The sequence below is a fragment of the Girardinichthys multiradiatus genome, chromosome 11 (assembly GCF_021462225.1).
Source record: "Girardinichthys multiradiatus isolate DD_20200921_A chromosome 11, DD_fGirMul_XY1, whole genome shotgun sequence".
Lineage (NCBI taxonomy): Eukaryota > Metazoa > Chordata > Actinopteri > Cyprinodontiformes > Goodeidae > Girardinichthys > Girardinichthys multiradiatus.
In genome coordinates this window covers 39,900,505-39,927,474 of record NC_061804.1, presented here as the reverse complement: position 1 = coordinate 39,927,474, position 26,970 = coordinate 39,900,505, and the positions used below count along the sequence as shown (strand labels likewise).

Below are 26,970 nucleotides of genomic sequence, written 5' to 3'. Positions count from 1 at the left end.
CTTTAGGGAATAGTGTGGATTTTTCAAAGAGATGTTCCTATTATCATTATTACTTACCTTCTCCAGACTGTGGACTAAATAGCAGAAAAACTTTAAGGTGCTCTGAACGTTCCTTCCTAAAGAATGTCAAACATCTGTAGAGCTCTCCAACCTCAGTGTGTCATCACACAATGGTGACATGTCTGTGTTTCACAAAGCCTGGTTTAAGCCCAACATTTGTGTGGTTACTCTGATTCTCCGGCTCGTAGGTTTCATTCACCTGTCCTGTTACCTGTTCAACTGTATTGATAACACTTAACTGGCTCTGTGTTTTCACCTTCCTGTTACACAAAAACATCGAACCATGAATATTTTTAGATTCAGGCAGTTACTAATCAAGTTGTACAGTAAATACATGGTTTCTTACCTCATTTCATCTTGGTAATTTGGTTCTAGAAAGGATCAAAAATTAGCATAATATTATTATGGATGGAGCTTTTTTTTCTGAGGCCATGTGGGTATAACACTGATGTTCCATATAGAGTAATAGAAGTTAAGCCAAAATGGAATGACTCCTACCTTTTTCTTTCCTGCGTTTGTAGCAGAAGATGATTCCGATGATGAGTAAAACCAGCAAAGCACAACTTCCAAACGACACAACTACAGCTATCAGCACTGTCCAGTCTGTGGGCTTGGGAACTGATGCAGGTGGAAAGAGTCAGAATATCATCAAATTCAATACTTAAGGTAATGCCTTCAAAAGGTGCTATTTTTTTCAGGAATAAAACTCTGCTTTTACGTTTTGGTGAATTCTCTAATGCAATTTCATACAAGGTGGTTAAAGAAAGTTTAATTTCTTTGGATGGATGGATTCCACTGAACATTTCTGGGGGTTAAATAATGTAAAAAAGAAGCTGTCTAAATTGTCCACCGACATCCAAACTGAAATTAAGCCGAATTGTGTAAGTAAACCTTTTTGGAAATCTTGCATGCGTGCATGCGTGGGTTCTCACCGGATACTCAGGCTTCCTCCCACAGTCCAAAAACATGACTGTTAGGTTAATTGGTTTCTCTAAATTGCCCTTAGGTATGAATGAGTGTGTGCTTGGTTATTTGACCTGTATGTCTCTGTGCTGCCCTGCGATGGATTGGCGACATGTCTAGGTTGTACCCTGCTTCTTGCCCACAGACTGCTGGAGATAGGTACCAGCTCCCCCGTGACCCATTAGCGGTATGGAAGATGAATGAATGAATGAATGAACTCATCAGATGAGATGGCAACAAAAATTAAAACAGGGCCAGGGATTTAAAGTCTTTGCCCTATATGTTATCTCAAAATCAGAATCAAAATCAGCTTTATTGCCAAGTTTGTACAGACAAACAAGGAATTGACTCTGGAATATCTTTTTAAATGTACATATATACACAATTGACTTTACAATATCAGATTATCAGCTGCACAAATAACAAGACACATTCAAAGCCTCCTTCACAAAAGAGATCTTTTTCTGGCTCCATCTGTTTTGTGAAGGAACCAGTTCAGTAAGCGGTGTTGAGTTCAGCCTGCCTCCTGACTGTATGCAAGTTAGTCACTGCCCTGCATTGGCTGACTTGTGTTGGGCCAAGCCACCTTCGCTGGTCGCGGGATTGATGTAGTGATGGTGTATGGTTTGTGCAACCAGCCAACCACAGGATATAAAAGTGGAAAGACTTGGATCATCTCTGACAAGACGAGTCCATTAAAGTTGATGTATTTGTTCGGCCCACAACAGGGTGATCCGTAACGTTGACGTCAGTGCTGCAACACACCTCCTGTCAATCCCGCACAGCTGTGGGCTTTCAGAAATGAAGACGCCATGAGTGATTTCACCATCTCAACTTGTGATTTATGAATGGCCAGAAGTAGCTCAGAGGTGGTTCGGCAGGTTTATGACTGACATGTTTTGTGGAAGAGGTTGAAGTTCTAAACTGTAGTTGTCTGTGCAGTAAGCAGGATTCATTGTGAAAAATTATTATTTGCAAATACAAAGTAAACTCCATCATACAAAATACCAGATGGTAGAGGTCCATGCTGCGTCTGAACAGCTATATTTTATTTACTCTTTGTTTAATTCTTAAGATTTAAGTCCACATATTGTTAGAAATAACTGGAGACTTTGAGTTTCTATTATAAAAACATTTATCACTGTTAGGGTTTTTATGACTTTTTATATTGTTTATCACTTGTGTCTGCTCTAAGTGCTTTCTTCCCCCACATGTCATAGACAAAGAGATAAGAGAGAAGGGTGAGTTATGCTATTATCAGCAACATCTAGGGACTGGCACCAATCCTCACTCCTTTCTCTAAAATCAAGACACGTGAACCCTAACCTTTCTGACCCCACACACACACACACACACACACCCACCCTGAATGTTTGTTGAACTGTGTGTGACCAAGCATGTATAAATAAAGAGAGAGGGGTGCCAACACTTTGTAGTTTTGCACTGCAGAGTGTGACCTACCCTTGCCGCAAGTATAACTGACTCTGTGTCTTTCCTTACCTCTGAGTTGACTAAATAATACCTATCATTAATTTGGTCCTTCGGAGCCAGATATTATGAGAACTAAACTGATTTTATCTTTCTTTGCAGTGACTGGCGGATCTCCGGGAGCAGCCTGACGTCGAGTTAAGCTCTGCCGCACAACCGCATCTAGGCCTGGTGGCTGAAAGTCCCGGTGTTTGACGTTCGCATCTGGCCGGTGGATTATTGTCTTACTCGGCGCCGGGTGACTCTGGAGGTCCGACAGAGTCACCTAGAAGTCAACTCCGAGGTGAGACAGTTTTAAAATACAGTACATGAGATAAGAGTAAGCGCTATATAAATGAAAGAAGAAAAGTATTTACAAGTCGTTTGGTAGTGTCTCGCCGCAAGGACACTGCATTGGATAGGTGTTATTTCGCCGCAAAGAAATAGTGATAAATTTAGGTAGTTATCTCGCCGTAAAGAGATTAAAAACGACTAGGCGCCGTAAAGTGAACTGGATAATTTGGTTGGTAACATTCCGCCGGAAGAGAATGAAATTAAGTGTTAAATAATAAAGGGAGCTTATCAACTAAACTAGGTCGACCATACATATTGCTGAAGGGACATAAATATGTTAAAATACTAACTGTGTGACTGTTTTGTGTGTGTTTGGAGGACTGAGCATTTTGGAAGAATCTTAGTAGGATTCTGCTGGTCTTGTGTTTTCTTTTGCCCAGAATAGAAAGACGTATTGGTGATTCTTGGAGATAAAGGTCGGGTTTAATCCCAGAAAATTAACACCGCTGCGAATTAGTCGCAGTAGAAGGGCGTGTTAATGTCCTCTCCTTGAATCTCATGCCAGTGAATTTCTATTTGGGACATTTATAGTATTGTGAACTAAAATTAAACATCATGGGGAAGAAACAAAGTAAACTAATTAACTTGTAAGGGGATGTAAAGTTTATGGAGAATTATGTAAAAGGAGCAGGTATGATCTGTCATAGATGGAACAAAAAACATGGTTTCTTGGGTAAACTAAATATTAACGATATCTTAAAATTGCAAAGGGATTTAAAATTAGAAATAATAAAAACCAAGAAACCAACTAAAAAGGAAAAGAGAAAAGTTGAGTATAAATTCTCAGACAAATGGCTGGAACAAAGTAAATTACGAAACAAGATAAGAAGGAGAAGCTGACAGCTGCAGTCTTGGTGCGCCCACATGAGGAAACAGTGGTCGCATCCAGACAGCGAGGTGTTCAGCCCCCTGCCGTGCAGACAACTGCAGGGCAGGCAGCTGGAGCACAGCAAATTGGAGGAGAGCTAGAAGGAGCTGTTCCTAAAACTCCTATAAGTAAGCAAGAAAAATTAAGCAATCCTTCTAAAACAGAAGAACAGAGCTCTTCTAGTGAGCCCTGGTCTCCTAATTCCTGGTGGGACACAGGAGTGTGCGAACTAGGAGTAAAAATAAGAAAATTACCCCCAGCATGTACCCAGGCGAAGCCTTAATGGCTCACGAACAGAAATTTCATCCATCTGAAATAAATTTAGAGGGAGACACATTCCCTCTAGTTGAAGTAGCAAATCCAAACATAGGTGACGCTAATCACCGACAGCCACCAACTATTCTAGTATATAGACCATGGACACAGGAAGACAGAACTGCTGCTTTAAAAGGTATCCCATCGATACAAGAAGGCGTGGAAGAATTTCTAGACGCTATTACAGAACTCAGAGGAAGTTTTCATCTTAATGGCAGAGAGATGCTCCAGTGTTTTACCCAGCTGTTTGGTCAACGCTGGTGCAGAGTAGCAGGAGGTTTCACTGGATGCGATGACAATGGTGACATACTAGCACATAATTCACTACATTTAAGGGATGCCTTACGCTTACTCTTTGAAAGAATTCGAAGAGTTTATATACAGACAGCAGATTATGGTAAAATCTCACAATGCAAACAGAAGGAGGAAGAAGACCCACAAGATTTCTTGGATAGGATGAGACGTGTTTTTAGAGCAAACTCTGCTATACCATATGACGAACAGAGGCAGGAGCCTATCAGCAACAGTTGAAGAGAGCCTTTTTGCAAGGCCTTAAAATTGAACTCAGACGGTATATAGATAAACACTGGGTTCATCAAAATACAGGAACTGTTACACAAGCTTTGGAATACGCGGAGCACGCTAATAAAACACAGAGAGATAGGAAGACAGATACGTTTGGCATGCAAGACAGTTTAATGGCTTTGCATCGCTCAGGGGCAAAGGAGGGGATTTAGAGGTCACAGAGGAGGAGGGCCACGACACAGTTACACACAGAGCAATGTGTGTCTGAGGTGTGGAAAAATAGGGCATTATGCTAGAGAATGTAGGACAGTTTTACAAAACCCCGGTGCAAGAGATGACAATTGCTGGATTTGCAATGAGCCAGGACATTTTGCAAGAGAATGTAATGAAAAGCGGGTGTATAACCCCAACTCTACCCAGAATTGACAATTACAGCCACAGCCCCCACCTCCTCCCCCACTAGCAGAAAAAAACAGTAGTGAAAGGGAGGAAGTTGATATACAAGCCGCATTAGAACTTATAGCACTAAGTAGGACGCAAGATTTGCCATATAAAAACATCATAATAAATGGCAAAGTATGTAGCTGTTTGTGTGATAAAGGGGCATGTAGAACTGTGCTAACTAAACCTCCACCCAGAATAAAATATTCTAACACCGCAGTGCATGTTAGATCAGCAGCTGGCACATCAGAGGTACAATACCTAAGTGCACCAGTAACAATAACAGAACCTGAGACAAAACTTACTTGTCAGGCTCCCGTTCTGATAAGTCAAAAATGCCCAGTAAACCTGTTGGGAAGAGATCTTATGCAAAAGTTGCATATAAATATAGTATCAACAGAAACAGGTATGAAAGCTGTAGTGGAAGAAGGGGCCCTAGTCCTAAATGAACTCTCAGTCACATTATTACTGGTCCCTCGATCTAGACCCCACACCAACAGCTCGAGAACTGCTGAGAAGAACCAGAGAAAAACAAACTTCCCAGGAGACATAGTACATGCCAGATACTGAACTCCATGTAACCATGAGATATAAAAATACTGCAGGGCCAGATTATCAGTATGATACTGTTTTTCTCAGAGAAAATAATCAAACTGTTACCATACAGTATCTGTATGTTGACCCCAAAACAGGGAAATCTTCCACCTCAATCATACTGTCAGGAAGACAGCTTCAACAGTTTAAAGGCAGTACACCTCATCTGTCATTAACTAAACCTGTGGGGGGTCAGTGGAAAGAATTAGAAAACTTTATACATCGTGCTGAAAGAGGGAGATATGAGGCATTAACAAGCTCTGACTGGAAAGTAGATCCTAACACAGGAGTCTGGAAACTTTAGGGTGGATAGTCAAAGTTCATCCAAAGACACATTTGGATGAGGCAAAGTGACAAATACAGGGTCTAGCTGAAAGCAAAGAGAGCAACAGGCACCCTGCCTTAGCTGCTGTCCCACCTGAACTGTGGTCCCAATCATCGACTGATGTAGGACTTATAAAGGGGTTTCCACCATATAAGGTTAAATTAATATCTGAAGAACGGCCAGTAGTTCGCCAGTACCCCTTGAAGCCAGAAGCTGAACAGGGTATTAAGCCAGTAATACAGGACATGCTGAAATCAGGAATATTAAGGGAAGCACCTGATGCTACATGCAACACACCTATCTTTCCAGTGCAGAAAGTCAGCACAGGGAAGTGGAGGATGGTTCAGGATTTTAGACCGATAAATAAAATAGTGTGACATGTGGTTCCAAACATCCCGAATCCACATACATTACTGCATTCATTAACTCCAGATAAAAAATATTTCTCAGTGGTAGATCTTAGCAATGCTTTCTTTACAGTACCACTGCATGAAGAGTCACAGTATTTATTTGGCTTTCAGTTTAAAGGGAAAAAATACACTTACACCAGACTACCACAAGGCTTCAGTGAAAGCCCACATGTATATACACAAGCCTTAAGATACTCTATGAGCACCTGTGAGGTGCCTGAACATAGTCAAGTCCTGTTGTATGTTGATGATATCCTCATAGCTTCAGACACTCAACAACACTGTGAGGAAGCTACTATAACAGTTTTAAAACATCTCTACCAGACGGGGCACAAAGCCTCTAGGGATAAACTGCAGTTTTGCAAGGAGAAAGTGATTTATTTGGGACATATGTTATCATAACATGGTCGTTCCCTCCTAAGTAGTAGAAAAACAGCCATACAAGAAGCCCCAAAACCACGAACTAAACAACAAATGATGTCCTTTCTGGGACTGTGTAATTTTTACAGAGAATGGCTACCAGACTATGCAGCCATTGTACAACCCTTGCAATCTATGATCTATGGCAAAGACATGACATTAAAAGATAAAATCACATGGACTAAGGAAGGAGAAGTAGCATTCACAGAGCTAAAAAAATCTGCTTCAAACAAAAGTCACCTTAGCTCTGCCGGATTATAGCCAGCCTTTCACACTTTGTGTAGATGCATGTAAGGGTTATATGAAAGCTGTATTAACCCAACCATTTGGCTCCAAAAACAGACCTTTAGCATTTTATTCTAAAAAACTGGACTCTGTGGCATCTGGATTTCCAAATTGTCTGCAGAGTTGCATCGCAGCAGCAGAAGCTGTGAAGCAGACAGCTGAAATTGTGTTGTGCCACCCGCTCACACTGAAAGTTCCTCATTCAGTGTCACTTATATTGCCACAAACTTCACTTCCTTTCTTGACTCATGCAAGGCATATTACGTTGACCTTATTGTTACTCTCACAACCAAATATAACTCTGCAAAGATGTGGTCCACTGAACCCTAGCACATTAATTCCAACAGCAGAAGATGGGAAACCACATTCTTGCAAAAGAAAGGTAGAGGAAGATATAAAGCCTAGGCAAGATATATCTCAGACACCTCTGGAAAACTCACAAATAACCTTTGTAGATGGATCAGCATCAAAAGATGAATATGGAAAAAACACAGTTGGTTATGCAGTAACCACTGAAACTAAAATTATAGAATCACAGGCCCTGCCCCATACATGCTCAGCACAGACTGCAGAGCTGTATGCTGTTATCAGAGCGTGTGAATTATATGACGGAAAAATCCTAACCATTTATACAGACAGCCAATATGTATTCGGTTCTGTTCATCATTTTGCTAAAATATGGGAAAATAGAGGGTTTAAAACATCAGCTGGAACAGAATTGACACATTTTAATCTGTTAAAACGACTGCTGTTAGCTATCCAGCTACCTGCAAGGATAGCACTTTGTAAATGTAAAGCGCATCAATCTGATGAAACCATGGAAACAAAGGGGAACACCTTTGCTGATATTTCTGCTAAAATAGCTTCGAGGCTTCCCCTCACTTTGAAAATGTCAGATCTCTTATTTATAGATACAGATGTGCTGAAAGATTCACAACAATCTGCACCAGCTGCAGAAGTTAAATCTTGGCTGAATAGAGGGGCCATAAAGAAAGATGACATTTATCATTTGGGAAATAAGCCAATATTACCAAAGAATTTATACAAGACGGCGCCCATGCGACACACGGGGTTTCCCATGTGTCGAGAGGGGGAATAATACACTTTCTATACCATATATTTTTCTGACTATGCAAAAAACCTTTGTAGATCATGTATTATCTGCTGCAAACATAATCCACAGGGGAACATGAGACCCAAAAGAGGCCAGTTCCCAGCAGCAATTCATCCCTTTCACACGATACACATGGATTTCATAGAGTTATCATGGTCAGGGGGAAAGAAATATTGTTTAGTGGTCATAGATGCATTTTTGAAGTGGGTTGAGATGTATCCTGCAAAACACTGTGATGCGCTCACAGTGGCGAAGAGTTTAGTGACACATTACTTCCCTACATATGGTATCCCACAAATCATAAGATCAGATAATGGGACTCATTTTGTAAATAACGTAATAGAACTGTGCTCTAAAGCATTAGGGTTTCAGTTAAAAAAACATTGTTCTTACCACCCACAATCTGCTGGGCTGGTTGAATGAACAAATGGAACAATAAAAAATAGATTAAGGAAAACAATGGAAGAAACAGGGAGGCCATGGCCTGAATGTCTATCTCTGGTTAAATTATGGATGAGAATAACTCCAAATCAAACTGGTCTCACTCCATTTGAAATAGTACATGGCAGACCTTTTCCATTGCCATCAGAAATGGATGACATAGGAAAAGCACAGCAGGAAACATCATTAGCTAAATGGATGAACAAGATGTTACAAACAAAAGAAGTACAGTTGTCCAGTAGTCTGCCAGTAAATTCTGCTCCAATTTCACAGGAGAACCTGAGGCCTGGGGACCTGGTCCTGATTAAGACACTTCACAGAAAGGACTGGAGCACCCCCTGCTGGAGAGGGCCATACCGTGTTCTTTTGACCACACCGACAGCTCTGAAAATCACAGAGAGACCATCCTGGATCCACAAGAGCCACTGTAAGCTAATATCACCGTTACAGGAGCCAAACCAACCGACGGGGTAACAGGGGAATGGCCGGGTACAAAGGGGTTTGATCCATATGGTCTAACTTCTCAAACCGGCGAAGAAAACAACTGACCTGTGCCCAATTTAGCATGGCTTTCTGTGACGTGTGGACAGGACTGATAAGCCTGAGCTTAAACCTGGTAGCAGGGCTCTTTCTCTGTTTAAGACAGGATCCACAGGATGTAACATCACACGAGAAGAGATGGACAAGATGAACACTGGACCCAAAAAGCAGATGATTATGATGACATGTTGTAAATGAATATATCTTCAATGCCTGAGTGTATTCATACTTGTACTTCATAAAATGACCTTATAGCAGAAAATCGAAAGAAGTTGCTGTTTAAGTGAAATGAGAAAAAGTGCAATGATGATATGAACAAGGCTTGTTTTAATTCTTTTATTTTTTATTATTATTACATTTTGTTTCTTTGCTTTATTATATTGTTTCACTCTGCCATGATTGGTGGTTGCCTAGGGCGGAGGAACCGTGTAAGTGTTTCCCACAAAATAATCTGTTTTCCGTCCTGTGGGTTTGTGCTTACACAGAGTGTTTCATTTTACATGTATTTACTCATGACTTATTCGTGATAAAACAGGGGGGAACTGTTAGGGTTTTTATGACTTTTTGTATTGTTTATCACTTGTGTCTGCTCTAAGTGCTTTCTTCCCCCACATGTCATAGACAAAGAGATAAGAGAGAAGGGTGAGTTATGCTATTATCAGCAACATCTAGGGACTGGCACCAATCCTCACTCCTTTCTCTAAAATCAAGACACGTGAACCCTAACCTTTCTGACCCCACACACACACACCCACCTTGAATGTTGTTTGAACTGTGTGTGACCAAGCATGTATAAATAAAGAGGGAGGAGTGTTAATACTTTGTAGTTTTGCACTGCAGAGTGTGACCTACCCTTGCCGCAAGTATAACTGACTGTCGTTTCCTTACCTCTGAGTTGACTAAATAATACCTATCAATCACTATTAACATTTCACTTTTTAGTTAACTATTTGGAGGGCAAACATTAGTTCCCTTAATCTGTCAGCATGCTATATATTATTCAGTAATATTTAACAGATACATGTATTTTGTTTTTGTTTTTTATTTACCAGTTAGCTTGGAGTTGCTGCTGGGGTGACATACCAGTCAAGGAAAAAGAGTCCCAGCTGCATCTGTTTTCCTTATAACAGAACCCCTTAAATGAGTCAAACTACAGATTAAACAGTGTTGGTCCGATTCCAGCTTCCTCCTGCCATATGTCGATGTGCCCCTGGGCAAGGCACTTAACCTCAAGTTGCCTACCGATCTGCGTATCGGTGTATGATGTGTGAGTGTTAGTGAGTGCGATTGGGTGAATGTGGCTCTAGTGTGGAAAGGAGCCATATAAGTTCAGTTCATTTACCATTTAATCCGTTTAAAGCCTGAGTTCTCAGTAACTCTTGAAGTTATTGTAACAATCTATGTCACATTTTTTTAAAAAACGTGCTTTATGAAAATTTAAAAAAAACCAAATGTTTTAATTCTGCATGGATGTAAAGTAAATATTAAATATTAAGTCAGTCAGTCATTTTCTACCATTTATTCCATAGTGGGTCACGGGGGAGCTGGTGCCCATCTCCAGCAGTCTATGGGCGAGAGGCAGGGTACACCCTGGACAGGTTGCTAGTCCATCGCAGGGCAACACACATACAACCATGCACACACTCATTTATACACCTAAGGGCAATTTAGAGTTACCAATTAACCTAACAGGCATGTTTTTGGACTGTGGGAGGAAGCCGGAGTACCCGGTGAGAACCCAGGCATGCACAAGGAGAACATGCAAACTCCATGCAGAAAGACCCCTGGCTGGGAATTGAACCCAGGACCTTCTTGCTGCAAGGCAACAGTGCTACCAACTGCGCCACTGTGCAGCCCTAAATATTAAGTAATGCAATACAGACTTTGTTCTTTTCAAAATCTGGCTTATGATTATTATAATTGGGATTATTTCCATAATCATGTACTCGTACTCGCCATCTTCTGCTTTATCTGGAACCTGGTCGCGGGGGCAGCAGACTCAGTAGAGACACCCAGACTTCCCTCTCCCCAGACACCTCCTCCAGCTCCTCCAGGGGGAGCTCAAGGCGTTCCCAGGCCAGCCGAGAGACATAGTCCCTCCAGCATGTCCTGGGCCGTCCCCTGGGTCTCCTCCTGGTGGGACGTGCCTGGAACACCTCCCAAGGGAGGCGTCCAGGAAGCATCTGGTATAGATGCCCGAGCCACCTCAACTGGCTCCTCTCGATGTGGAGGAGCAACTGCTCTACCCCGAGCCGGACAGCTCAGCCCCTCTCTTCACCCAAGTGTTCAAGACATGTGGCTCAAGGTCTGAAGACACAACAAGAAAGTCGATCATCGACCTCCTGCCTAGGGTGTCCTGGCGCCAAGTGCACTGATGAACATCCTTATTCTTTAACATAATTATGATTAAATTCAAATAATACATTTAAATGCTATATAACTGGGTTTATAGATAGCTTGGATAAAATGGCCCTCTGAGGACCCTTCCAATATGCCTTCTTCAGACATGCAAAGAAGAAAAAAATTTTAATGACAAAAGTTTTATTACAAAAAAAGAGAAATTTTGACTCACACACGAATAAATATACATGAAGTGATGTAGATAATCTCCAGGCCTAACCTACAGGTCCTTCTCAAAAAATTAGCATATTGTGATAAAGTTCATTATTTTCTATAATGTAATGATGAAAATTTAACATTCATATATTTTAGATTCAATGCACACTAACTGAAATATTTCAGGTCTTTCATTGTCTTAATACGGATGATTTTGTCATACAGCTCATGAAAACCCAAAATTCCTATCTCACAAAATTAGCATATTTCATCCGACCAATAAAAGAAAAGTGTTTTTAATACAAAAAACGTCAACCTTCAAATAATCATGTACAGTTATGCACTCAATACTTGGTCGGGAATCCTTTTGCAGAAATGACTGCTTATATGCGGCGTGGCATGGAGGCAATCAGCCTGTGGCACTGAGGTCTTATGGAGGCCCAGGATGCTTCGATAGCAGCCTTTAGCTCATCCAGAGTGTTGGGTCTTGAGTCTCTCAACGTTCTCTTCACAATATCCCACAGATTCTCTATGGGGTTCAGGTCAGGAGAGTTGGCAGGCCAATTGAGCACAGTGATACCATGGTCAGTAAACCATTTACCAGTGGTTTTGGCACTGTGAGCAGGTGCCAGGTCATGCTGAAAAATGAAATCTTCATCTCCATAAAGCTTTTCAGCAGATGGAAGCATGAAGTGCTCCAAAATCTCCTGATAGCTAGCTGCATTGACCCTGCCCTTGATAAAACACAGTGGACCAACACCAGCAGCTGACACGGCACCCCAGACCATCACTGACTGTGGGTACTTGATACTGGACTTCTGGCATTTTGGCATTTCATTCTCCCCAGTCTTCCTCCAGACTCTGGCACCTTGATTTCCGAATGACATGCAGAATTTGCTTTCATCCGAAAAAAGTACTTTGGACCACTGAGCAACAGTCCAGTGCTGCTTCGCTGTAGCCCAGGACTGGGGAATGCGGCACCTGCAGCCCATTTCCTGCACACGCCTGTGCACGGTGGCTCTGGATGTTTCTACTCCAGACTCAGTCCACTGCTTCCGCAGGTCCCCCAAGGTCTGGAATCGGCCCTTCTCCACAATCTTCCTCAGGGTCCGGTCACCTCTTCTCGTTGTGCAGCGTTTTCTGCCACACTTTTTCCTTCCCACAGACTTCCCACTGAGGTGCCTTGATACAGCACTCTGGGAACAGCCTATTCGTTCAGAAATGTCTTTCTGAGTCTTACCCTCTTGCTTGAGGGTGTCAATAGTGGCCTTCTGGACAGCAGTCAGGTCGGCAGTCTTACCCATGATTGGGGTTTTGAGTGATGAACCAGGCTGGGAGTTTTAAAGGCCTCAGGAATCTTTTGCAGGTGTTTAGAGTTAACTCGTTGATTCAGATGATTAGGTTCATAGCTCGTTTAGAGACCCTTTTAATGATATGCTAATTTTGTGAGATAGGAATTTTGAGTTTTCATGAGCTGTATGCCAAAATCATCCGTATTAAGACAATAAAAGACCTGAAATATTTCAGTTAGTGTGCAATGAATCTAAAATATATGAATGTTAAATTTTCATCATTACATTATGGAAAATAATGAACTTTATCACAATATGCTAATTTTTTGAGAAGGATCTGTATATTTTTTGTGTATTTTGTCTCGCTTTCAATATACATTAAATATAAAATATTTTACACTACCGGTCAAAGGTTTTAGACTCACCTAACAGTTACCTTCTGCAAAAGAGTGAAGCCATTGCCTCCATGTTACAGACCATGTAACAAAATGCTTGCTATCAGTAGAAGCAAATGAATTTAAAATAATAAAAAATATAATTATGTCATTTTGCAAGATAATACTCCATAACAAACTATGGAAAGTGATTCCTTGCTGTTTTGTAAGTTTGTTCCAACAGCTGAAACAGTTAATGGCTCAGCATTGTGGCAACACAAGCTAATGTGCCTAGAACTTTTTTAGTTTTTACATACTATAAAGCATCCTTGGTTTCTATCTGTGGATGAAGGAAGACTAAACATGTGTACAAATTGGAATTCCTCATGTCTGCACCCTGAACATGTGATCAAAGCTATTTCTGTGCATTGCTTACCCGAAACCTGACACACAGGCTTATTGCTGAAAATTGAATTGTCACAGATTATATGTTGAGTGGATCTATTTTGAGTTAAAACTGATGCTGTTACATTAGTGTTCAGTCAGCTACGTTATACACAGCTGACCCATAGGCCTCTTTGCAGTTACTATCTAATTTAACAGTGTATTGAAAATGCAATGGAATAGTTTATATCAGAGAAGAAACAGAAATGTAGATGTTTTCTTCAAACCCCATAACTTGATTAACAAAACTAAAACATTAAGGTTTTTAGGAATTTATGAAATGTATTAAAATAATATGGTTTCATACTATGAGTTGATTATGCATGGTATGCACTGTGTAACTACAAAGAAATAATTTCACATAGCCTAATTGTGCCTGAGTCAGATCTCACTTACGTAAATAAATTGAACTTATATATTGCTTTTCCAGTCATACCAACCACTCAAAGCATTTTACAATAGAGCCACATTCCCCCAACCGCACACACAAACTCACACATTCATACACCGATATGCAGATCAGTAGTGCCTTGCCCAGGGGCCCATCAACATGTGGCAGGAGGAAACTAGAATCGAACCCACAACCCTTGGATTGCTACTACTCTTCCTACTGAGTCACAGTCGCCTCTATGCAAATACCATATGGTCCAGGGAGAGAAGAAAGTAAGATAAATACTTCCTTATCAAAGAAAAAAAAGTTTTTTTTTTTTTCTCAGAGCTATTTTCTAAAACATTTTGTTTTCGTTTGACCTCCATAAGTTACCACTGCTTTTTAAATATCCACTTTTTTTTCTCAGACCTGTTGAAACAGCTGCCATACCGTGAAAATACAAAACCGACACCTTTGTCTGGCTAATGCTGATCTTTTTTTAGGGTGATGTTATCATCACTAACTTGCACTACCAGACCCAGGCAAGTCATTGTGCACTGCTAACTGTCCGGAGAGGCAGTTCAAACTTCCAAATCTGGGATAAAACCTATTTGTTCCAGGTTAAACTTGATAACCTGGTTAACTTCCCCTGATCCAGCAGTGGTCAATCATACTTCAGTTAGTTTAGAAGTTATTGAATGGCATAGCACCAAAATACATTAAAGATCTATTGCTGTTGCCTCAACCTTCCAGACCACTCAGGTTTTCTGGTTTAAGTCTACTTTGCATCCCTAGAACCAAAACCAAAAATGGAGAAGCATTCAGTTCTTATCTTCCACTAATCTGGAACAAACTTCCATTAAAAATGCTGAATCCCAGAGTTCTTTTAAATCAAGCTTAAAAACCTATTTGTTTAGAGTTGCCTTTGATTGTTCTATTTAGACTATTAACTGAAACATCATTAATTTCAGTCCGTAGTCCAATGTTTTGTTATTTTCCTTTATCATGCCACTGCAGTGTACTTTTTTATGTTTTATTTTGTCAGTGCAATGTACTTTTTTCATCATGTAAAGCACTTTGAATAGTTTTGTAGTCTGAGATGTGCTATATGAATAAACTTGCCTTGCCTTTCTTGCTAAGGCCCCCTTCACCCTAGCATAGGAACACCCCAGTGTCTCCAGACCCTCCATTTCACTGCTGGATCACAGTTGGATTTTTGTGGGAAGACCATCATGATACTACTATGCTCTTAGAAGCTAAGGACCAGGATTTTCCCTTTCTTCAGGGATATGCCACAATGCTACCACCACATGTAACACGTTTCTTCATAATTTCCATGTACATTGAAATTTCCTACACATCCATTATCAGTTTCATCCTTGCTGTAGAGTAGTACAGACCTCAAGATTTTCACCTGGTTATTAGTAGTACGAGGGCAGAGAGGGGCATCCATAAAGAGTGCTAAATACTGCCAAGGATACTGTTCAGCACCAATGGCTCTTAATAACTTTGGCTGAAAATGATATAGAATCAACTAATGTTGTTAAATATAAATATAATAACAAATACAGGTTGTAGCAGTGTTTCAGTTTGTTCAGGAAATAATTGCACTCAATTTCCACAGCAGAATGAGTCTAAAATGCCAGTAATATTTTTCATACTTGTCATTTGGTTGGAAACTGGTTTTCTTTCGCATCGTTTTCCACAAATATCAATCTTCCATAAAAGAAAATGTATCCATCTTCTTTTAGCAACATTTTATTTTATTTTACATTTTAAAAGTATAAATAAAATTGTTTTTTTTAAATGACAACAATTTGCTATAGTAGATATATATAAAAATATATAATTTGTCTTTAAATCCATGTATCATTTGCTGCTCTAAACATTTTATTTAGCTAGATTGAGGGAAAAAATGGCTCTTGTAAAGGTTGCAGACGCCGGTCCTAGATAGATGCCAGGGCTTCTCATTGACAGAATCACAGGTAAATTAAGCATTTGAACAGCAGCCTGAAAAATGCACAGCCTTCTTCCATCAACCACCCTTTGAGCAATTTGGTGGTCTGTGGTGTTACTCCATGGATGGGAGCCCTATTCTACCTGGAACTCAGCGGATACTGATGTGTAAGTGCAAATGGCCAAATCATGGCCCTGTATTTGTCAGCGTAAAAATCATGGACTGTTTTGGTTGTTTGATGAAATTGTTTTGGCAGCAACCAAAGGAGTGGCCAAATGCCATACACATAGCAACTGCCGTGCCAAGAGTGTAACATTAAATTACTTGGAGCACAGCCATTTGGATGTGATCAGACACAAGTCATGGATAAGCAACCATTGCCACTACCAGGCTCCTCCTTGCAGCACCTAGGATCTAATACTAGTGAACTACCACAACCTCACCACAAAACCTTTGTGCATGCTCAAAGAAGTTAGAGGGAATGCTTTTTTGGTTCACCCCAGAAGAATTCTCCAACATTTTTCACAGGAGACCACACACAGTGTGTAATGTGCAGCAACAGTCCAGTGTGAAAGGGGGCTAAAGTAGTCAGTCAGTCATTTTCTACCGATTATTCCATAGTGGGTCACGGGGGAGCTGGTGCCTATCTCCAGCAGTCTATGGGCGAGAGGCAGGGTACACCCTGGACAGGTCGCCAGTCCATTGCAGGGCAACACACAAACAACCACACACACACCTAAGGGCAATTTAGAGTGACCAATTAACCTAACAGGCATGTCTTTGGACTGTGGGAGGAAGCTGGAGTACCCAGCCATGCATGCACGGGGAGAACATGCAAACTCCATGCAGAAAGACCCCGGGCTGGGAATCGAACCCAGGACCTTCTTGCTGCAAGGCAACAGTGCTACCAACTGCGCCACCGTGCAGTACTGAGTGTAAATGTGTGCCTTCCTTTCTCAGATGGGACTGGCAGACTTTTTCCAATCCTGACTGAACTAATTTCAGCTTTACTCTGTGTCAGTCTCATGCCAAGACTAGACATTATCCATGTAACTGCAGTGTCTTCTGTTACTTTAGCTGCTCGGAGGTATATTATCAACTATTGCTCTCATTCCAGTACCTACTAGAGAAAACAAACCCTCTACTCTATTATATTATATTACTATATTATGTTAGGAATGTGTTAATTATTTTGCTTTAAAAATCATTTATGTTTGTTTTCTTTTCCTTTAACTAAAAGAAAGAGTGAAAGTTCCACAGGGTGCACCTTATAAAGGGCCAAATTAAGCCAATTCTTGGGACTAAAAAAGGGACCTGTCAGTTTTTACCCCAAATATTTTTTTGTCTTTCTTTAAATGAACATTGGAAGTTTAATAAAGTGCTGGTGTCACTTTAATAGTAACCCTCTTCTGCCCTTTAGGGGCACAATGTGTTCTAACTATGTTCTTACATACTGACAACACATATAAAACAGTTTTTCACAACTTACCAACCACCATGTAGACAGAGCTGGATTGTGGAGTTGCTAGCGCGTAAAGAGTAGCCAGACATTTCACTCTTGTGTTGCTGACTGCTGTGAGCTTGAGAATAGTGGTGGAGTTGAAGGAATCTCCATCAGTTAAACTGGTGGTGTTGTAGAGGCTGCTGTCCACAGTCTGGTCATTTTGGGTCCAGCTGATGGTTGGTGTGGGGAACCAAGCAGTTGTTAGACACTCAAACTCTGCCTGCTCACCCTGCATCTTCGTCACATCCCCACCCAGGATGCTGACGGTACCCCTCTCTGATAAAAAGAAAACAATTATGGTTCAGATTTGTTAATCAATAAACCCTCCCTTCAGTATTGGAATTATTTGATATTATTTATTTTATTTGTTTTATCGTAACATGTGAAGTACAGAATGTTAGGTGAGGTTTAGCCATCTTGTGGTAAGGATGTTTTCAGGTTGCCACAGGTGTTACAAACAAGTCAGCACCACATTTGTACGTGGCATCTTTTATTATTTAAACTGTAAACTGTTAGGTGCTGGGACTCCATCTTAGGTTTGCACCTTGCCTGTCATACAATGAAATGTTTCCAGATTCCTTTATTGATTTAATTATTCTACACACAGAAACTGGAGGATAGCTTACAACTTCCCTTCCTTTTTTAACTGTTCAATTAATTTTTTATTTTTTTGTTAAACAAAAGTTTTTGTTCGACTTGGCTTTTCAAAGCATTTTTTTGCCAATGTACCAAATCATTACATTTATCTGTTTACTTAGATTATTACCCATAGACTATAACTTGTAACTGAATATCAATATAACTAAACTTCCTTATGTTCCTATTGCATGTACAGGACTGTTGTATGTTTCTTTTAAAACAGACAGTAGTCCTAAATAAACCAGCACTATCATTACAATATTTTGCCTCTCTTTTTTACTCTGGGTTTATCTAGTTTTGGACTGCATTTTTATAAGCTATTATTTGTAAACAAAGGTTTGTGTAAGAAGCTGCCCAGACTTGGAAAGTCGCTCATTCCTGACCTCCAGAGTATAGTTTAGGAACTACATTTCTTTTGCGGCTACATTTAGCATTTCTAAATTCAAAAATATAACCCACAAGAAAAAGCAATGAAAAAAACTAATGTAGTGACCCCACCTTGTACATAAAGCTGGGCTTTCAGTGGTTGATAACCTTGTACAGTACACACAATGTCCCCAGCATCTGTTCGGCTGACATTATGGATGGTGAACTCCACACAACCTTTGCTGCCATTGAGGCAGAATCTGGCAGAGAATCTGTCAGATGAAGGGATTATGCTATCTAATGAGTTGACAACTGTAAGGACTTGAATCCCTCCAACATTCCAGGTTGTGACCTCCCAGTCTCCCTGAATGGTGGCGTTAAACTGGACATCAGAATCTTGCAGCACTGTTGAGTTGAGAGGCTCCAGCCGGAGCTTCTGTGACACCACTGGACACAACACAGAAAAAGTATTTAAATGATTCTGCAACCTGAATGCTCCATAAGATCTGGAAATAAATGCAGCTGTCGATATGATATCTATGTTTGTAAACTGGACAGTCAATCTCATGTTTCACCCAACAGTATTCTGCTACATTTGGCTCCAGTCAGTGAGGACATTAATTAAAATTTTCTCAAATTGTGTTAAACATAAACTACAATACAGTAGATTGCAAAGTTTTCAAAAGCAGTTATGTTTTTGTTTATGTTTTATAACATTGTTGATTATGTTTTAAAAAACTTTTTTTTTTCTAGAATTTGACAAAAAATGACCAGCATATTTACCTTAAACTGTATCTGCATCATAGGAAGGTTGGTTTACACTGATGCTTGAATCACGCTTGTATTTGTTTAGTGTAAGAGAATATTGTGAAGAGCTTTAGCTTTGCTTTGTTGGCATTTGAATGGACCGAAACTCAAACAGAAAGTAATTCTGAAAATAATTCACAAAACCTGCACTGGGGTCAGGTTGAGAAACATTGTTCTAATGCTGAAGCATTAGAGGAATAACTTATTAGATTTCCATATAAATATAAAGTGCTACAAATGCAAAGATTGGTTTTAAGATTACATATTGCATTATCAGCTTCTAACTATAAGACATAGGAATTTAGATTAAAAATAAATTTAGGCCTATGTAAATAGTGTAAAAAGTCCTTTTTTACATTAAGTCTGTGTAGACAGTAGACAGTCAGCTTGTGTAGTTTCAGCTCGTTTGCATGCTTTCATTAAGCGCTTTCAGATGCTAGCATGTTCAAATTCGTCCTGGTTGTGGCCAACCACACAATTTATACATTTATAAATAACTATAAATAGAATACTGACCTCTGCATTGTAGTGAACAAATGGACATAAGGCTAAAACATAATTTCCAGGAAGCAATCATTTCAGTGTTGTCACCCTGAAGGATAAAAACAGCAGATGCATCAATGAAAGAAATGTAGATCAATCTGACAAAACTCTAATAGAATAGAATAGAATTTAATTCCACACTGAAAACAAAATAGGACAAAAGACAAGAAATAAAAAACATAAAAAAGGATGACATTATCTTTCTCTTTAAAAAGACGATATGAGCTTTCAAAAGCAATGCCTTTTGTAACCATTGTTGATTCATTTCAAATAAAAACGATACAAAGTCTATACATACATGGAATATATGTAGTCTATATATATTCCATGTTTCAAAGTTTGAAATATTTTACTTATTTTGAAAAAAACATAAGTCATATTTATCCACATCTTGAATTTGATGAACTTACTGCGGAAGTGCTCCTGCCGTGGACTGTGCTGTTGATCAGACCTACATTTCCTGGAGTAGCAGGTGGGACCCAACCCGACACAGAGACCAAGGTTCAACCTTGGTCTCTGAAAGCCAACCTTTATCTGGTCAGCACACACGTCACTGAGTAATAAAGCCACAAATTCTTTATCAGAAGACACACCTGACAGGTGAAGAGGAGGTGTGTCAGCAGAGAGGAAATTAGGCGGTACATTTGTCTGCGAGGTTAAGTTCTGGTATGAACTAGTGTAATGTATGATACTTGTTTCATCATCTTTTTATATCAAAAGAATATTTTTGTTTTTTCTTGTATTTCTTGAAGTTCGCTTGATTTTTTTTTTTTTCTTTCTACGGAGCAAACAGTTCGCTCAACATAAAGATGCTTCTTAGAAAACCGATCTGGAATATATGGAATATTCTTGGCAATATGGAATAAAAAAAGCAGAATGGTTCATGTAAAAGACCTTGAAAACAGCTTCCTCGTTTGCCTCCTACAATGAATGGAGCTGTCAGGGTGTGTAGAGATGAAGCAGGAACGAAGTGCATACATGAGGACGGGAGCCGCATGGTGAGTAGTTTAATAATAACAATGAACAAAAGACTTACAGACTGGCTGAACACGAAACATGACAGGGAAGATACAAGACAGCATTCAGGGTAGATATCAGCAGAAACCAGTGGCAAACAATGAAGAACAGAAAGTTCAAAAACTGAGGAAGGTGGAGTATGGACCAATGAACTAGGGGAGGTAATCAGGGAGAGAATCGGGAGCAGCTGGTGGAGAAGAAATGCCGGAGAACTGAGGGAGAGTGACTAATTAACACAGATGAGCATGGGGAACAGGGAGGTAACAAAAAACAGCTGAGTGAACTGAAGCAAGTAAACAATGATACTAACTAAAGAACATTAACGGGGGAACCAGATCTATTAGGAAATATAAACTAACACATCTAACACCGCAATCCAGGGAAGTAACAAAAACTAAACAGAACGAATCTAATAAATATGAATGAACTGAAATAAAGCAAGCGAAAAACATGGCAGTGCAAAGAAGGTAAACAGCACACAAAACCGTGGACCTAACATGGGCAGATTATAACAGGAGCTGTTATCAGTCTGACACGACCACCTTTTATTGCCTTGGCTGTTAGAAGTAGGCAGCATTCAGTTCCTGTTCTTCTGGGCAGCAATCAAGATAATACATAGAATAATAATACTAATTCATTTATTAAAAAACAACAAAATATATATTTTAGAATACATTATTTACATTGTAGATGACAAAAAGAGATATCTAAAATGCAATTAAATACAGCAACATTCTAGAATCATCTAATAAAAGTGTCATCGTTAGTTAAGGGTTAGGCATTGTTTGCAAAAAAAAAACCAAACATTAACATAATCTAAGCTAAAACATATTTTCTTTGTTGCAGAACCATAACATAAAGCAGATACAGATAATGATTATCAACTTAATTTTCTATACCGGAGCAATTTGAAAAACATGAAGAGGATGCCAAAGTAGGCCTCATTTATAGAGAACAACCGAATTACTGCAAAGCATTTATCCAGTGTAGGGTAACAGTCATCTTCTATATATAAATTCCTAATTCTGGCTTTTAACTATTTTATTGTTTTTAAAGACTAAGAACTAAAAAGGGCCTGTTGTAAGTTAAATAAAGCTGTCTTTATTATACCTTAGTAAAGATAGCTTTGTATCTTAACATCAAATCGTAGGTTTAAAAGGGATTACTGTTTTTGTCCATGTGACTCTAAATCTGGTTAGGTTTACGAATGGTGAAAGGTATTAAAGAGTTCAAATAATTCTTATTTATACATCAGATATTTTTTTCTTTTTTTTTTGTGGTGGTGGGGAGAGGTCTATTGGGTGGTGTTTAATCAGTTTAAATCCCTAATGGGAGTGTTCTTTGTGCAGTTTGCATGTTCTCCCAATGCATGCTTGGATTCTCTATGGGTACTCCAGTTACCTCCCATGGTCTAAAATCATGCATGTCAGGTTAATTGCTAATACTAAACTGCCATTATGTGTCAGTATTTGCATGGCTGCCTGTCTTGTCTGTTTCTTTGTTGACCTGTGATGGACTGGAAACATGTCAAGGGTGTGTCCTACTTCTTGCTGATTAACTGCAGGAGGTTGGCACCAACAGTCTATAACTGATTACCAGAGAGAAAAATCCCTAAAAAATAGCTACTTATTTTTTATCCATCCATCCATTTTCTATACTAATAATCAATAATCCTGACCTGGATTTGTGCCTATCTGCAGTCAGTGGGTGAGAGGTGGGGTATAACTTGAATAGGTCTGCAGTCCATCATTATTTATTGATTTATTTTATTCATTCATTTAATATTTTTAATTATTTACTCTATATTTTAACACCTTCCTGTTGGCAGTGCCTTTCAATATATTCCACTGATCTCTGTAGGGTTTTACATCAGGAGAAAGCAGATCAGGAGAGCTTCTTCTCTCTGTAGAAAATACAGTTGGAACCCTGAGCTATGAGTGACCCAGACCCAAATAAGGCTTATTATAGCAGTCATGGAAACAGGATCGGGATGTTGGTGTTATGTGAGACCCTTGTGCAGGCAACAACTACAGAGGAAGGTTTAGACGGTTTATTGATACAAGTAATTGTTTCTTCTGGGTTGAGCAATTTAGGTTGGTAATGAGCCTTTCTTTCTTCCAGGAGGCCAGGAGGAGATGGAATGGAAGGTGAAGTGTTGGAGGGTGGACAGACAGGTGAGTTGTGGTGGTGAAATTATGCAGGAGTCTGGACAATTAATCCAGGCGGGCAGACAACCCATATGGGACGGTGAGAAGATTAACAGAGGGAATCTTGAAAAGAGTTCTCCAATCAACTCCGATGGCAGGGAGGCAGCGGACTGAGATCCAGGGAAGGACCGACAGACTGGAAGAAGGACAACAAGGAGGTAAGCTAGGGACATAAGATGAGCGTGAGCAACAAACAAAAGGAGGCCTGATTACCACTCAGTAAATAAAAATGATCTATCATCTGCCTCAGGGAAGCTGCCCCTCTTTAAGCTCCTCTTGACTGGACTCGATGAGCTTCAGCTGTAAGGAACCAGTCGCTTGCCACACACACAGACACACACACACACACACACACACACACACACACACAAACCTACACACAGCCCTATGGATATGTCACAGGGAGGTCTACAGAAGTCAAAAACAAAGCAAACAAGCATCCACCTGATTCTTGAACTTTCAATAAAGGACAAAGTTACTATTGCAGAAGAAGTATTGGATCCATCTTTTATAAAATTACAGTTGTGGAAGTGGTCCCCAGCTTCAGGTACCTGGGTGTGCATATATCCAATGATGTCACCTGGAGTCCCAACACTTCCCATCTGGTCAGGAAGGCTCACAAGCATGTCTAGCTCCTCAGAAAACTGAGGAATGCCAGACTTGGGAGCTCAGTCCTGAGGAGCTTCTTCCACTGTGCATTAGAGAGCATCCTCTCCACCTGCATCACTGTATGGCACGGCAGCTGCACTGCTGCTGAGAGGAAGGCTCTGCAGGAGGTGGTAAAGGTTGCACAGAGGACTGTGGTGAGCAGTCTTCCCACCACTCCTCCTATCAGGCAGGCAGCTGAGGAGCATTCAGAGCAAGACCACCATGCTCAGAAACAGCTTCCTCCCTGAAGCTGTCAGACTGCTGAACTTGAGCCACACTCTGTAGACTTTACTGTTTTCCCCACATCCGGGAGAGTTACGGTGTGGAGAAGCCCCAAAGAAGCGTACCACCCAGACTGTTGCATGCCCAGAGTGAAGCATGGGGGTGGATCAGTGATGGTTTGGGCTGCCATATCATGGCATTCCCTTGGCCCAATACTTGTGCTAGATGGGCGCGTCACTGCCAAGGACTACTGAACCATTCTTGAGGACCATGTGCATCCAATGGTTCAAACATTGTATCCTGAAGGCGGTGCCGTGTATCAGGATGACAATGCACCAATACACACAGCAAGACTGGTGAAAGATTGGTTTGATGGACATGAAAGTGAAGTTGAACATCTCCCATGGCCTGCACAGTCACCAGATCTAAATATTATTGAGCCACTTTGGGGTGTTTTGGAGGAGCGAGTCAGGAAACGTTTTCCTCCACCAGTATCACGTAGTGACCTGGCCACTATCCTGCAAGAAGAATGGCTTAAAATCCCTCTGACCACTGTGAAGGACTTGTATATATCATTCCCAAGACGAATTGACGCTGTATTGGCCGCAAAAGGAGGCCCTACACCATACTAATAAATTATTGTGGTCTAAAACCAGGTGTTTCAGTTTCATTGTCCAACCCCTGTATTTTATGTGTGAATCTCAGTGGTAAAAATAACAAAAATCTATTGAAACCAGAGATGTAACGACTAGTAAAAGTCTTCCTTTGTGCTGTTTCCTGCTTCCAAGCTCCATGGGCGCCATTTTATGAGGCTTGCTGTATAGCACACAGTGAAATGTCTTCAGACAGCTATTATTGTATAGGCAGAAGCAGTGAGACAACCATGAGAAACAGGAAGAAGATAGTGGGGGGAGGGTCATTGCTCAGATCCCACTGCACAAAGCCAGCAATGGAAGCAATTTGCAGGCCCCCTCTGCCACCAGAGCCCCTCTGTCAGGGATCATCAGAGATAATATATGGCACACGCTCTCGGGGTGCTTGACTTAACCATCCCTTGGTTTCACTGTACCAAGCACAACTATAGATTAGTTCAGCTTAATTTCCCCCTTCTCTCAGAGAAGACAAGACGGTGTGATGTATTTGCAATACTTCGCTAACAATAACATTGCACAAAGTCAGAACATGCATCAATTGCTATGGTTGGATTTGCTTTTGTATTGTCAGCTGCTGGCTCATTAATGGTTAAAGCCGACTAAGGTTTATTGTTACTGAGCTTATTAGGCCTTGTTGCCTCTGCCCTCAGCCTCTCTCATGTAAATGACTGTAAAGGCAGGTCAGAGACACACCTCTGCTTAGTCTCAACTCACTCCTTTAAAAGCTGAAGGAACAAATTTAATATAACATCTCAGTGGGGACTAATTTGTCATTCTGCTGAGGCTGGATTTTAAAGCTTTTTTCTAAAATTAAAGAAGTATTTTTTAATCTTGAATTTTACAGTAACTGAACTCACTTTCACAGCTTTTTGGGGATGAATATTAGACTAATTTTCTTCACTAAAAGTGACTGCAGTCGCAGAAAGGAACTGTTCAGATGCTGTTAAGTGCGGACAACAATATCCTTCCTCTCTCATAGACGAGTATATTGTGGCTTCACCTGCTTACACCATATGGAACAGCTGCCATTCACTGCATTGGAGAAATCCACTTAGTAACAGGGAGAGACTAAGCTTTTCCTTGCATCCAAATACCCCTTTCACACTCATCTCCTGTCTTTACAACTCACATGGCTGCTTTATAGTGTGCTAGCATGCAGAAATGTTTTTGTGCACAACATGCTGCACACAGTCACCAGTTCTTAGCCTGCAACCATTAACACAGAGCCTTAAGATTGCGAACCACTGAGGAAGATACATGGACAAGTTGCCATCCGTCAAAGAGGCTTTAGATGAGGTCACCTTTACCTTCATCCTGTCACCTCCCCTGGGGATTATGCCAACGCCTGTGTTCTGGTTATTGGACAGACCTTGAAACTCAACTTATTGTTTCATCTAATCAAATAGATTTACAATACCAGTTTGAAACAAAACCTATTATCATTAACTTAACTAATGCACTGCTTTATTAATTACCTTTGCAAGTCAGATTTGAAATTATTTGTTTAATCCCCACTCTGAAGGTTTGCCGACTTCAACAAGAGAGAGAAAAAAGAAAGGAAGTCAGATCTGCAGGCAGCAGTCGCCGTGGAAAGAATCTATATTAACCACAGCTGCATTGTAACCTGTTACACAACCATTGCCTTTTTCGTCTCTCTGATGCATATATATGGTGTCTATATAGAGGAATTCCCACACACAGATGTAAGTCAATTTGTTAGGCTATTTTAAGACTATTTCACAAGTTTCTTAACAGCTCAGTTGCTGTAGAACTTTCACTTCTTGCAATATGGATGTTTTTGTTGAACTTTTGCTGTACACTGGTCCCTTATTTTTCTCGTTTTCTTTTAGAATAGAGAAAACTGGCCGGATGATGTAAATAACGTGCCTCTGAGTTCACAGTTGATCATAGAATCTAGTGACTTAGTAGGCTTAGGCCTACTAGATTAATTTTTGTTTTTTCTGCTGTGTCATCTTCGTGCCTTATGGCAAACAGCAAACAGGACCTCTTATACATTGGCATGCAAATGTATTCACACCCTTTGAACTTTTCCCAGTTTTTTCATTGTAAAACAATATACTTCAGTGTATTTTATCAGACTTTTATGTGTTAAACCAAAAAGTAGTGCATAATTGTGATGCAGTAGGAACATAATGTATGGTTTCCCAAATGTTTTGCAAATTAAAAAATTTAAAATATGAAATGCGGTGTCCATATATGTATTTACTCCTCCTGAATCAATACTTGAA

At 40.2% G+C, this 26,970-nt stretch overlaps 1 protein-coding gene and 1 long non-coding RNA gene across 4 annotated transcripts in view; one reads left to right on the top strand and one right to left on the bottom strand.

Moving 5' to 3' along the window:
• The window catches only part of igsf5a (immunoglobulin superfamily, member 5a), a 21,446-nt gene extending 293 nt beyond the window's left edge, over nt 1-21,153 (bottom strand). Inside the window, exons 1-9 of one of the 3 annotated variants that reach the window (XM_047378488.1) lie at nt 21,011-21,047; nt 20,869-20,910; nt 20,385-20,527; nt 19,948-20,023; nt 18,757-19,071; nt 17,605-17,895; nt 559-678; nt 407-431; nt 1-320 (exon numbers count right to left, since the gene is read on the bottom strand). The exon at nt 1-320 is cut by the window's left edge and continues 293 nt beyond it. In XM_047378488.1, coding sequence (XP_047234444.1) covers nt 164-320; nt 407-431; nt 559-678; nt 17,605-17,895; nt 18,757-19,071; nt 19,948-20,008 — 969 coding nt within the window. In that variant the 5' untranslated portion in view covers nt 20,009-20,023; nt 20,385-20,527; nt 20,869-20,910; nt 21,011-21,047 and the 3' untranslated portion in view covers nt 1-163. Of the gene's footprint in view, nt 321-406; nt 432-558; nt 679-17,604; nt 17,896-18,756; nt 19,072-19,947; nt 20,024-20,384; nt 20,528-20,868 lie in introns of all 3 variants that reach the window. The other 2 variants (XM_047378485.1, XM_047378487.1) reach the window with 2 other exon arrangements.
• On the top strand, nt 20,848-26,924 carry LOC124876022. The gene is made up of 3 exons (XR_007040193.1): nt 20,848-20,972; nt 23,113-23,500; nt 26,244-26,924. It is a non-coding gene; the product is annotated as an uncharacterized LOC124876022 (long non-coding RNA).
• The last annotated feature ends 46 nt before the right edge of the window (nt 26,925-26,970 follow it).